The sequence below is a fragment of the Sodiomyces alkalinus genome (assembly GCF_003711515.1).
Source record: "Sodiomyces alkalinus F11 unplaced genomic scaffold SODALscaffold_6, whole genome shotgun sequence".
NCBI classification, from domain to species: Eukaryota; Fungi; Ascomycota; class Sordariomycetes; order Glomerellales; family Plectosphaerellaceae; genus Sodiomyces; species Sodiomyces alkalinus.
In genome coordinates, this window is record NW_021167084.1 from 914,887 (window position 1) to 928,525 (window position 13,639).

Sequence of the window (13,639 nt, forward strand, 5' to 3'; positions counted from 1 at the left end):
TCGAATATATCTTATAGGGGTGTATTCTAAGGGATCCTTGCTAACTAGTAGTTCTCTAAGTAAATTAACTAGATTATAAGGGCGTTATCTCTAGTCCTAAATATATCCGCGTAGGTATTATAGTAGGCCCGCTACGTCCACGTATATAGCGAGTATCTCTTATATATATATAGGAGGACGCGGCCTCCTCCCTATATTAGCCGGTATACCCCCTAAGAGGGGTAGGTCAGGCTCTTCGTAAAGGGATTAAGGCCGGGTTCCTGGATTACTATCACGTTATACTCGGCGCGGCACTAAAATAGGAGCTCCCGCTACGCTTAACTCCTCCTTATATTCCACGAAAGGATATAGATTCTTATTAGTTAGTAGGGGGGGTTAGGATAAGATACCCGGTATAACCGGGGTCTAGTCCTAGCTTTATAGCTCCTACTATAGTACCTTACTAGCCCCGCGGGGGACTATATAAGCGCTTATTAGGCCTGGTATTAGTGAGCCCTCCTATCCTCTAGTCCTTTTCGGGGGGTATCCCCGGCCCTTATAAACGGGCCGGTCTTAGTCCTAGGCGATAATAATTAAGGGGAAGATCTACGGCTGCTATAGGTATCTGCTTCGGTCTAGCGGGTAATATTAAAGTCCCTGGCTCGGTACTTATACGCTCCGCGAGTTTTCTCGGCCTTTTTCCTTAGTAGTTAGTATAAGTCGTTAAAGGTATTATAATCTCCGGTATGGGCGGTATAGCGGCGGGAGTAGCTAGGCGCTATAGCGTTATAGCGTCCTAGGCCTTATAGGTATACTAATTTAGGCCTAGCGTAGTAGCAGTATACCCTTTTTACTATAGGGTAGCTATTAGCCTTATAGCCGAAGTATAGGTATTTATAGCACCTTAGGGGGCTAAGGTTAGGATTATATACGTTATAGATATAATTACCCTTTTTAAAGAGGAGGGTATTCCAGATAAGGCTTACTGCCTTTTCCGGTAAAGCCGATTCGATAAGTAAAAACGCTACCTTACTAGTACCGCGGCAGGGTACTTATTATCGTGCTTAGAGGATTTTAGCCTTAGGGTTTATATCTTATAGGGACACTAGTAGGTCCTCCTCGGATAGGGTGTTAAGGACCTCCTAGGGGATAGCCTTCGTAAGCGTTGGGTAAGTATATACGGCTAGGGCAGCTCCTTTACCGAAGGCCTTCTTAACCTATTATTCCTTATAAATAGCCTACTACTATACCCCTTTAGTAAAGGTAAGGTAGATATCTCCGCTTAGTAGCTTTTATACCGCTATAGTATTATATCGGGTAGTTATAGTGTTTATAGCTTAGATAATTTCCTTTAGGGTCCTAGCTTTAAGGGGCTAGTCTTCGGGGAGGGTTCCTTAGCGGATAATTAGTTCCCGGTAATACCTAATAGGGATTATTTTAGCGGGGCGGGGTCCCGCGGTGGTACCGCCGGGGGAGCTTAGGCTATAATATTAGCCTAGGTCTCTTTTATACCGCTTATTCCTTTTCGGAGTTCCTCTTAGATAATATAGCGGACGGATGCGTATAGGTATACTAATAGTAGCGTGCTAGTACTATTACGGGTACTATATATTATAATTAGTTCTTTTACTAGCTCTATAACCTACTTAATCGTATTTCTATTAGCTAATAAGGCCTAAATTTCTGCCTTAATCTTAGCTACTCTTAGGTCCGGGGGGCGTAGTAGCCCCTTTTCGGTCTTATATGGGTTCCGCGCTATATCCTGCCTTAGGGGGGGGGGAGCGCTTATGTTACGAAAAGTGGGTCTGTTACGAATTCTGTATAGTCGAGGTCGGAATAACGCTATCCTACGTCTTTTTAGGCTATACTATAGCGCCGATATTATAGTACCGCTACGATAGTATTCCGGGAGGGACGGCGGTAGTTATAATCTCTATCTTAGTGGTTTTATCGATTTTACTCCTATTACGCGCCCGTGATTAATAGGCGTGTCGAAAAAGGGCGGAAAAAATAGACTAAAATAAGAGTATAAAAACAAAATAGTCTTATAATACCGTAGATAGGTGTTTAAAGTACCTCGCCTTTACTAAGTCCTTATACCTTTACTTAGACTATATAATACCCACTTATACTAACGCACTTTATCATACTTTTAACGCCGCCTTTAGGGACGACCGTGAGACTTAGTATAGCACCTAAGGCTATACTATATTATTATTTAGGGGTTCTATAGACTAAAAGGTAAATAAGTAAATAAGCGTTATAACCTTTAGTACTAAAGCCGAGCTTATAGCCTTTTCTGCTACTACTAGGTAGTATATCGCGACGAGGCGTTTAATATAAGACCTTACTCTAACCTTTAAAGATAAGCTACTAACGATATACTATCATAATAACTAAATAAGGATCTTTTTAAAAGCTCTACGCCCTTAGGTTACCTCTGGATAAAAGTATCTAGATATCCACGCCCTTTAGATCCATTAGACCGTTTAATAGAAGAAGGTCCTGATTACTTAGATCTTGACTTAATAGATAGTCAACGATAGGCGAATTAAGGTACTCGCCCCGTAAAAATATAAGGTGTTTCTATATCTATTAGAGATAGATGTCCTAAGCTAGGAGGATAGAAGTAATTAATAAGGGGTATAGTCCTTTATCGTTATCTTAAGCAGTTAATTTAACTGTTATTTTAGTACCCTTTTAGACTATTATTTTAGGTATCTGTGTTTACACGTTTTTAACGTTTTTAGGTATAAAAAGAGCGCGCTTGTTAATAAGCCGTTCCACTATTAGATTAATATCTAGGCTCTATTTTACCCTTGATTTACGGCTTTAATTAAGCAGAACAGTCAGGATTAATCCCATAGTTCTAGGGAGTATATTAGATACTACTATACACTTACCGGGGTATAAGTTACGCTATTTTCGTTCACGGATAGAGTACTTCCGACCGATATATCTATATCGATTTCCCCTCCTTTTACCTTATAGTTAGATATTCTCGCAGAGTACCTTTTACTCTGCTTTAATGCATACACATATCTTTTGCATACCTTATTTATATGCTGACATTCTTATACTATATAAGATATAACTACCTAGAATTCGGTAGAGATAGACTCTTCTTAACCGTAAACGACGCGTCCTTCGGATATAATCTAGACTGTAAAAGTTTATAAGGATATACGATAAAGCTCTTCGGCAGTATTATTAACTAGAAGGCGGGTAAGTAACTAACGGATACGACGTCGTTAATAGAGCCGGAACTACTTACTCTAATAAAGGCGGCTAAGGAGACGTTATTCGTGAGTCGGATATTAAGATATTTAAAGCTTTAATTATATTAATAATAACTATAGCTCTATTACGATATTTAGCAGACTATTAACCTCGTTAATAAGAAGGCATAACGCCTACGAATAAGGCTATACTATATCAATATTTATAACTAGTAGGCGCGCTAGTTAGTATAGTAAGGCCTCTTTAAGGTTACGTATATTAATATAAAGGATATAATCGCGGACGGCTTAATAAAGGTATTACCGGAGGCAGGGATTAAAAGACTATAATAATAGCTTATTATTATTAATCTTACTCCGCTATCCTAACTAATCTATCTATAGGAGCCTTTCTAGGCTATACGGTCCTTCTCGGGTAGCTATAGAGGGGAAAACCCAGGTAAAACCCGGGGAAAACCTCTATACACTTCCTTAGGTGAAGAGGTGCCGCTACGGGGCCGATATAGCCCCGGTTTATCCTATTACGTATCTAGATCTTACCTTTAGGCCGGTGGCTAATAGAAAGTATAGTAGGCTAATAGTTAGATAGGTTAGCCTAAGCTAATCTCTATTAGTAAAATAAGGGCTAATGGGGCGCTACCGCGCTTCCGCTATACGGTAGCTACGGCTCTCCCTCCTCGGACTCCCTATATCCCTCGGGGATTATACCTTTATTCCTTCTATTCGGTTAATAAAAAGAGTAGGGGAGGTAAGCGCCTCCTACCTCCTTTAGGTAGGTTCCTACTATATCCGGCGGCAGGTAAGGGGAATAAAGCCTTACCCTATTATAAGAATTGGATAGTTAATATCCCCTAAGGCCTTTATACCTTAATCCTCCCTCTTTCTCCTATAACGCTAACGAGTTTATTATAGGTTTTCCCCGATCTATTCCCGCTTATAGCCTTATAGGTGTATCGTTATAGCCTATATTAACTAGTAAACCCTTTTAGTTTTCTTATTATATTCCTATTATATTTTAATTATAGGTGTCTTATAGGTAGTATCGCGGTAATATAATAGTATAGGGTTAACTAGGTAGTATAGTAGTGATTTATATATATAAATAAATTATCTAAAGTAATAGAGTAATATAAGTTCTCTTCGTGGCGTAGCGGTGCCTTAGTAGTAGCGTACTAATAGTTGTAGATATCGTCTCCTAATAATACTAATACTAATACTAATAACCGCTACTATAAGCGCGGTATAATTCGTGTTATACCGTATATAGCCCTTAATAGCGTCGGAGTAGTATTATAGCGCTAATATAGGGTAATTATATTCGTTATAATAAGCGTTTAGGTATTTACCCTAATAATATAAAAGCTTACGCTAATACTATAAGAATAGGTATAGCCTATTACTAGTATACTAATAGTCGCCGTCTATATAAGGATATAAGTCGCCTTAATACCGTAGTAGTTTTATATATATATTAGGGTAAATATAGCTAATAATTCGATAAATCCCCTCCGCTACTAAAAAGTAGTAGTAACGCCTTCTAGATATTTATTAGGTATACATAACGGTAAAGACCGCTAATAGCGCGGGTATTGCTATTATAAGTATCCCCCTTTAGTGCTATAACGGTTCTACGCTAATAAGTTATAGGCTAAGGAGCGCCTAAGGATAGCGTCCCGGTCTTTTAGCCAGGTCCTAAACCGGGTATTACCTTTTAATCGTAGTCGCGGCGGCACTATATTGGTAAAGGTATAGGAGCTATCTTATTAGATAAGACGTTTAAAGGGTAAGATAGATCTAATCCTAGAATACTATATAAATAACTCCCTCTTAGTCCTGCTATAGCTCCTTAGCGGTATTATCTAACTAGCATAAAAGGGTCGTAAGTATATTAAAAGCGGTATTGATACCTCTAAGGGAGGTAATAACGATAAGAGCTAATCAGTGCCGTAATAGTATTATATCGATACCGCCGGGGTCCTGGCTTATAGGGCCCTTATCCTAATAATTAATTAGTCGTTCTACCGCTTTATCCCTAGTATAGTCCCCTTTCGGTATCACGGGTATCTTTATAGGCCTTTATAACTTTAAGGGCGAGGCGGAAATCCTTAAGCCTCTTCCGTTATAAGAACTACCTTATAACTACCCCGGCTTCTATATTATAGTCTAATATATCGTATAAATCCCCTTTAATCGTGAGTAGTCTCCGTATAATACCGAAAAGCTTTTTACGCTCTTCCTCGGTTATATCCTAGTATTAAAGCACTATATACTCCGCTGTTTCTGCCCCCTACCGCTATAAGGGCACCGCGTTATTAGGAATCCCGGTACCCTCGCTTTTACTAAAAAGGCTTATAGGCCTAGCTTTTTTAATTTAATTTAGGTAAGTATAGCGCTTTATAGCTTTAGAAGTCCTCTATGTTTCCGGAGGGAGTATTATATTAGGGGGCGGCTCAGTACCGCTACGGTATAGGTATAAGGCCTCCGTGCCTTTACCTAGGTTTAACCCTAGTCCCTTATAAGGGCTTTCCTCGGGGCCGCGTTTCTAGTCTAGGTTATCAGGGCGTTAAGTTAGGCTATCCACGCGAGGCCGTATAGGTCCTATAATACTAATTCGGTGCTATTACGGCTCTCGCCGCGGCGTATACTCCGGCTAATATCTTATCTTCGGTTCCCTCCTCTTATATCTGGCGGACCTTCTAAGCACTAAGGCTTAAAAGGTATAGGTTAAGGGGGGGGATAAAGATCTTTTTTTTAATGACCCTAACCGGTATAACTTTATAGGCTCTAGCTATTAATTAGAGGTACCGGTTCTATACCGTTATAAGTACCGCTATAAGGCTTTACTAGGGGCCGGCCCTTATTTTATAAATGGTTAAGGCGTAATAAGCGATTACTAGTCGTATTACTACGAGGTATAGTCCTCTTATATCTATAAAGCTATACCCCTACACTACTGCGCTAAGCCTTAAGAGGGCATATATTTAGGTAGCTAGACGGCTCTTTACCTTTTTAGTGTTTTATCGGAAGTTAAGCTTTCTATTAAGCTAAATGCCTAGGAACTTTATCGCCTCTGTTACCGGTACCGAAAAAGTATTAAGGGGGAGTAGGGTAGGTAAGGGTTAGCGTGACTTCGTGAAAGGGATATAGATATACTTAGCTAGTTTAAATTATAGTCCGCTCGCTATCTCCTAATCTAAGTATATCCGCTATATAGCGGTAAGGCGTTACTATATCTATACTTTTATTCTACTAAAGGCGATAATATTCGTATTATCGGTAAAACCTATTACTATTATTTTAGGAACCCTTTTTAGTTTTTCGTATAGAGTAAAGATATAAAGGATAAAAAGGATAAAGAAGATTAAGGAGCCCTATAGTATACCCCTATAAAGGTACCGTGGGGGGGCCGTTCCGCTATTAAGTAATAGCTAGGCTATATAGTCTTAGAGAAAGCTACTAATTAGGGTAGTAAGCTACTAGGGGAAGCCTTCCTTTTAAGTATTTTAAGGAGGCGAGAATAAGGGATAGTATCGAAGGCGCCTTTAATATTTAGTTAGAGTATTAAAGCGATACCGTTATAAGCCTAGCTCGCCTTTACGGCCTTTATAACTCTTTATACTACTATCTTTATATTTCGCCCTATCCGGTTAGCTAGTATCCCCTTAAGGACCTTACCTATTATACTAAGGAGTAATATCGGCCGCTAGCCCTTTACTATCCCGTAATCGGCCGGCGGCCGGTCTTCCTTCTTAAGTATTACCACGGTAGCGTGGCGGCACCTTTTCGGGTAATAGCTCGCTTTAAGGTATACTATAAAGATAGCACTAAGTCTTTAGCATAAAGGGGGTCTATATACTTTTAGGAGCCCTACTAGGAGTCTATTAGGACCTAGTACCGCCTAGGGTTTTATCTTCTTAAAGCGCCCCTATACGTCCGCTATAATAACGTCTTAGCGGATATCCTACCCCGGGGGGAATTCCGCGCCTAAGGGCCTAAAGGCGGTAAGGAGGGGGGGGGGGAGAACTTCCGGTTAAGGATTTCGGCTTTCTCTATATATATAGTTACCGGGTAATCGCTATTATCTCGGTATAGTAATAGTATTAATAGGGGGTCCGGTAGTATACCCTTTTTAATTCGTGCTTATTTTTATAACCGCTAGAAAAGGCTATTATCCTTCTCGGTTAAGTAGAGTAGGTGCTATTAGTATAGCCGCTTCGCTACCGCTATAGCCTTATCTCGGTACTTCTCCGCTTCCTAAAACTTATCCTATCGGTTCCGGGACTTCTTAGTTATATATCTATAGTAAAGGCGCCTTACTTTTTAAGTAAGGGCAGTTAGCTCCGTATTCTACTCCTTTATTAGGTTATCTAGTACTAAGTCGATATCTCCTAATATTATAAGGGGGCCGGTCTACTATAGCCGTATAGCAGTAAGCTAGGGGACTTATAAGGGGTTAAAGTCTTTCTAGACCTAGCAGGGCCCTTTTAGGTCCCGCGGTAGTATTATCGCGGTAATCGATATAGTATCCGTCTTTATAAGGATTCAGGCTATCTATAAATAATAGTTAGACCCGATAACGGTCTTATCCGGGCTATTAAAATTATAGCGGAGCCCTTATATTACCTATATAAGGTTAATAGTACTAGTATACCGGCCCGGGCGGTGCTATATAGTTATTCCGGGGGGGGGTTACTAGGTCTAGGTTCTATCGGGTTATAAGAGTAAGTAGGGTATCGGCTTAGGGGTAGTACCGTAGTAGCTATAACTATAAGGGGTAGTATAGCTTAAAGTTCCCTACGAGGATGTATTAGCCTTATAGTAGCGCCGTGTCGAATATATCTTATAGGAGTATATTCTAGGGGGTCCTAGCTAACTAGTAGTTCTCTAAGTAAATCGACTAGATTATAAGGGTATTATCTCTAGTCCTGAATATAACCGCGTAGGTATTATAGTAGGCCCGCTATATCTATATATATAGCGGGTGTCTTTTATAGATATACAAGGGGGTATAGCCTCCTCCCTAGATTAGCCGGTATACCCCTTAGGAGGGGTATACGGGGCTTTTCGTGAAACGGTTAAGGCCGGGTTCTTAGATTACTATTATATCGTACTCGGCGCGGTACCGGAGCGGTAGCTCTCGCTACGCCTAACTCCTCCCTATATTCCACGAAAAGATATAGATTTTTATTAGTTAAAGGGGGGGGGTTAAGATAATATACCCGGTATAACCAAGGTCTAGCTCTAGGGTTCCTACTACGGTGCCTTACCGGCCCTATAGGGGACTATATAGGCGCTTATCGGGCCTAGTATCGGGGAGCCCTCCTATCCCCTAGTCCTTTTCGGCGGCCGACCCCTACCTTTACGGAGGGGTTAGTCCTAATCCTAAGCGATAATAATTAGGGGGAAAATCTAGGGCTACCGCGGGTATACCCCTTTAGTCTAACGGGTAATATCGAAGTCTTTAGCTCGGTACTTATATACTTTACGGGTTTTCTTAGCCTCTTTCTTTAATAATCGGTATATATCGTTAAAGGTATTATAGTCTCCGGTATAGGCGGCGTAGCGGCGGGGGCGGCCTAGCGCTATAACTTTATAGTATCTTAGGCCCTAAGGGTATACCAATTTAGGCTTAGCATAATAGCGGTATACCCTCTCCGCTATAAAGTAGCTATTCGCCTAGTAGCCGAAGTATAGGTATTTATAGCACCTTAGGAGACTAAGGTCGGGATTATATAGTTTATAGATATAGCTACCCCCCTTAAGGAGGAGGGTATTCCGGATAAAGCTTACTACCCTTTCCGGCGAAGCTAATTCGATAAGGAGGAGCGCTACCCTACTAATACTATAATAGGGTACCCGTTATTATACTCGGATAATATTTACTTTAGGGTTTATATCTTATAGGGATACTAATAGGTCCTCTTCGGATAAGGCGTTAAGGACCTTATAAAGGATAGCCTTAGCTAGCGTAAGGTAGGTATATACGGCTAGGGTAGCTCCTTTACTAAAAGCCTTTTTAATTTATTATTCCTTATAGATAGCCTACTATTATACCCTTTCGGTAAAGGTAAGGTAGATATCTCCGCTTAGTAGTTTCTATACCGCTACGGTATCGTATCGGGTAATTATAGCGTTTATAGCTTAGATAATATCTTTTAAGGTCCTATTCTTAAGGGGCTAATCTTCGGGGAGGGTTCCTTAACGGATAATTAATTCCCGGTAATGCTTAATAAGGATTACTTTAAGGGGGGTTAAAGTCCTATAGCGGTACCGTTATAGAAGCCTAGGCTATAATACTAGCCTAGGTCTTTTTCGTGCTATTTATTCCTTTTCGGAGTTCCTCTTATATAACGTAATAAATAGTAACGTATAGGTATACTAGCGGTATTATACTAGCGTCCTTACGGGTAATACGTATCGTGATTATTTCCTTTACTAGCTCTATAACCTACTTAATCGTGTTCTTATTAGCTAGTAAGGCCTAAAACTTTACCTTAATCTTAGTTACTCTCAGTTCCGGGGGGCGCGGTAATCCCCTTTTAGTCTTATATCGGTTCCGCGCTATATCCCGCCACGGGTAAAAAGGGGGGGGGGGGAGCGCTCGTATTACGAAAAGTAAGCCTATTACGAATTCTGCGTGGATAAAATCGGGATAATAGGGGCGGGATTATCCTATATCTTTTCCGGTTATACCGTAACGCCGGTATTACGGTGCTGCTATAATAGTATCCCGGGAAGGAGGCGGTGGGTATAATCTCTATCTTAGTAGTTTTATCGATTTTACTCCTATTACGCGCCCGTGGTTAATAGGCGTGGCCGAGGTTATTAGTTATTATAATAATAGCTTAATTTAACGGATTAAAAGACTCGTATTAAGTAGTTAAAATAACTATACGAAGATATTAAGCGTGCTAAAGCCTTGTCTATAGCGACGATAATAGCCTCCAAGGGCGTGGCCGATCTAATAGATATAGATCTTATTAAGCCGATCTGGCTAATTAGAATCGAGGAACCGATTATAATAGAATTAAATTAAACGGTTAAATAGGGCGGATTTAGATCTCTTTTATAAGGGCGTTTTCCTTTAACTATTATATTTATAATAGAAAAGTTAAGAGCTTTTAGTTTAAACCGAAGCCTCTAATTAGTTAAACTAGCAGGATCCACCTTAACTAAGGGGGTGTATCGTATAGGTATACGGACCACAATATAATCCTTAGGGGATCTATGCCTAACTAAGGGCTTCGGACCTCGGGGACCTCGGGTATTAGGATATAATAAGGGGAGATACCGGGAAAGACAGGATAGATCTAAATAATATAGTACCTATACTAGAGTCTTCACTACCTAAATTAAGGATATAAGAGAATTATATAGATATAACTTAATATAATATATATATACGAGACTTTTACTCTATTGGTTTAACTATATAAGTGCTAGTTTGATATACGATACCACCTACACCTACGTTATCGCCTTTACGTGGTAGCGATAAGTCCCTGAACCCGATAACGCTAATAACTCTTTATTAGATATATTATTCTGCCTATAGAATTAGGCGTAGTTTACGTGATAAGGTGAAAATAAACCTTATTATATAACGTAAAGTAATAAGCTTTATTAAAGGGTTATTATCCCCAGCGTCTAAACTAATCTAGGTAAAGAGGGACCTCGTATATACGAAGTATACCGAGCTTATTATAAAGTAACGCTACGCTACTAAGAATATCTAGCCATAGCATAGAGGGGTTTTAATAGTAAACGATACACGTAGGATAGCTAAATAACGTGTTAAGGATAAGGTTATAAAGGCAGAGTATATACTAAAGGCTATATATTTAAAGAAGTAGAGAGTATATAAAAAGGTAGGCGAAGAAGCTATAAAAGCGGCTAGGGCTTAGAGGAAGGCTAAGCGATTAGGTAAGCTATATATTACGTCTAGGATAGGTTATTAGGTTATATTATCTTGATAGTTATATATAGCTTTAAAATCGTAAAAAAAGTAGCCATAAACTATCATAGCAATAAAACTATCCAGCACCAGCTTATAGCTAGTGAGTGCCTAATAAACCAAAATATAAGTGGGGCGTGGCACGGGTTGTCGTCAGCGCTCTAGCTGATCCCGGTCCCAGCATACAATATTATACAAGCCCTTGAACACAGAGCACCGTCATTCTTCAGCTTTCCAATTCAAGCTGCCCATGCAACCAATGTTAGCGTGTTTGCCACGCCACAACCGCACGGGAATCACGATGCCAATGCCGTGTCGCTGTCGCCGTCACTGAGTATCTCGACCTCATCGATAGCGCTGCGTCGTTCTCTGACGGGACCCTCACGAACCATTCGAGGATCATGATCTGCCACATGAATAATAGCTTTCCCCTGGACATGCTTGACGTTTCGTTTCCAGTCCTCCCAGTCTTCTTCGTCCAGTATGAGAAACCCCACCAACATACTTGGATCCATCTCTCTTACATGTAAACGGCGAAGCCGTCTAGTGTGAACTGAATCTACATCTGCCTCTGTATACTTGCCATGATCTTCGTACCATGGCAATGCTGGCCGAGTGTGATGAGGATCAAGGTAGAAGAGGTACAAGCCTTGTGTCCCGACAAAGTAATGCGAGGAAGAAGGCCGGCCACTGTGTATGTGATTAGCTGGGGTACATCGTTGAGAATCGAGGTGCGCGTACCCTGCTATCCCGACTGACTGCGGCATTTGGAGAGCTGCTAGAAGCGCCTCCCAATATACTGGCGTTACCTTATCAATACCTAACCTCGTGCCCACGAGAATCAGAGTCGGGCGAAAAGCTTGCCCATCTGGCTTGGCAAGGTTCATGAAACCGTCCTGATATACATCAGGACCGTCGCCCGTTGAATAGACACGAAGCTGTGGTTCGTGTTCATTCGCCAAGGCCCTGCGTGAAACGGGTCAGCCCGAGAGAGATTCAACATTTGCATCCACTATTTATCCCTCACTGTATGCATCGGGCTGTGGCAGACGGCCCAAACCACTCCCCGGGATATTTTCCACACATCGCAGCGCCGTGCTTGACAAACTGGTGTATGGAGTACGGTGCTCTCGGGTCATCGGCGAACTTAGCCAGAAGATTTCGTTCTGTGTCTGGCTTTGTTCCTCGTCGCCACTCTGTCCGCGGATTAGCTCAAAAAGCCCCGAAAGGCAGACCAAGTCGCCAACTCACCACGGCCGAGGGTATGCAGCGCCATGGCGTTGGCCAGCAGACTCTGGCCGGATCGGATCATGCATCCCCACCCCGTATCAGAGGAGAAGCCGCTCTGGTCTGTGAGATGGCTCTTGATTCGCATCGGTAAAGATAGAGCCGATGCCGCGCGCGGGTGGGTGGACTTCGGAATAGGTCCAAAATCGCATCGGTAGGTCATCCAGAACCTTGACTCGAAGTCGTCAAGGAAGGCAGACGGCCAGCCCTTATCGTCTCCCATAGTATCAAAGGTTAGAGATTTGGAAACCTTGCTGGTAACCGTTTCGAATGTGGTTCGGTAGGTGCTCCCTAAGGCCAGCGATTCCTCCGGTTTGGCATCACATTGTGGCGACCTGGTAGTGTTGGGTTGGGCCAGGGCCGGACTCGTTTTGTCACTGTTGTTTGCACCTCTGGTGCCTCTGGTGTATGAAATCCCCAGGCACCAGACCGGCTGGTCACTGTTTTGGTCGTTAGGTGGCTCGGGGTCCCAGAGCATCTTCTGCACGAATCTGCGATATGGCCCAAGATCAACACCCGACATGACCGATTCCATGGTCGACGAAAGTGGATTAAGCAGAGGCTGGCCACTGCTGATAGAGAGAATATAGTCTCGTGGTTGCCCTGAGATATCGCCAGTACGTCGGCAATATTGTACTCTCTGCCCTGGTGATCCCAGGGGGTCGTGCGGAACTGATGACCGTTGTGTCGGTTACAATACAAGACCAGTGTCTCCCGTGTGGAAACAGTGGCAAATATCGATGGATGATCTAACCATGTAGCTGGTAATCACAAGGCTCTGAGACGAGTTCGAGTTCCTGATCGTTGTTCTACCGGACACTTACGAACTATGTGGTTACAGGGGCGACATGCTTCTCAGAGACAGACCGTCCAGAGTCAAGTCATCTTATCCATACCTTTTCTAGCACCTTTGTCAAGACCAGCGAACGGACAGGCGTCCCCCCACTTTTCTGCCCCCGCAATCTCGACCACGAACACGAAGTAAGAGGCACTACTAAACAGGGCAATTTAGCCCCTATATTACTATTAATTTAGAGATAAAATATTATATATTTAGGTATTAAGATAGGTTAGGCTATATATATTTATTATTATTATTATTATTATTATTATTATTATTATTATTATTATTATTATTATTATTATTATTATTATTATTATTATTATTATTATTATTATT

The 13,639-nt window shown here is 41.6% G+C and overlaps 1 protein-coding gene across 1 annotated transcript; it reads right to left on the minus strand.

Annotated features, from left to right (window-relative positions):
- Positions 1-11,228: 11,228 nt before the first annotated feature.
- Positions 11,229-13,316, minus strand: SODALDRAFT_333692 (cysteine protease ATG4). The gene is made up of 4 exons (XM_028612048.1): positions 12,424-13,316; positions 12,200-12,368; positions 11,914-12,138; positions 11,229-11,862 (listed from the first exon to the last, which is right to left on the minus strand). The coding sequence occupies exons 1-4, from the start codon at positions 12,992-12,994 to the stop codon at positions 11,469-11,471; spliced, it is 1,359 nt and encodes a 452-aa protein (XP_028465733.1). The 5' UTR covers positions 12,995-13,316; the 3' UTR covers positions 11,229-11,468.
- Between the last annotated feature and the right edge of the window lie 323 nt (positions 13,317-13,639).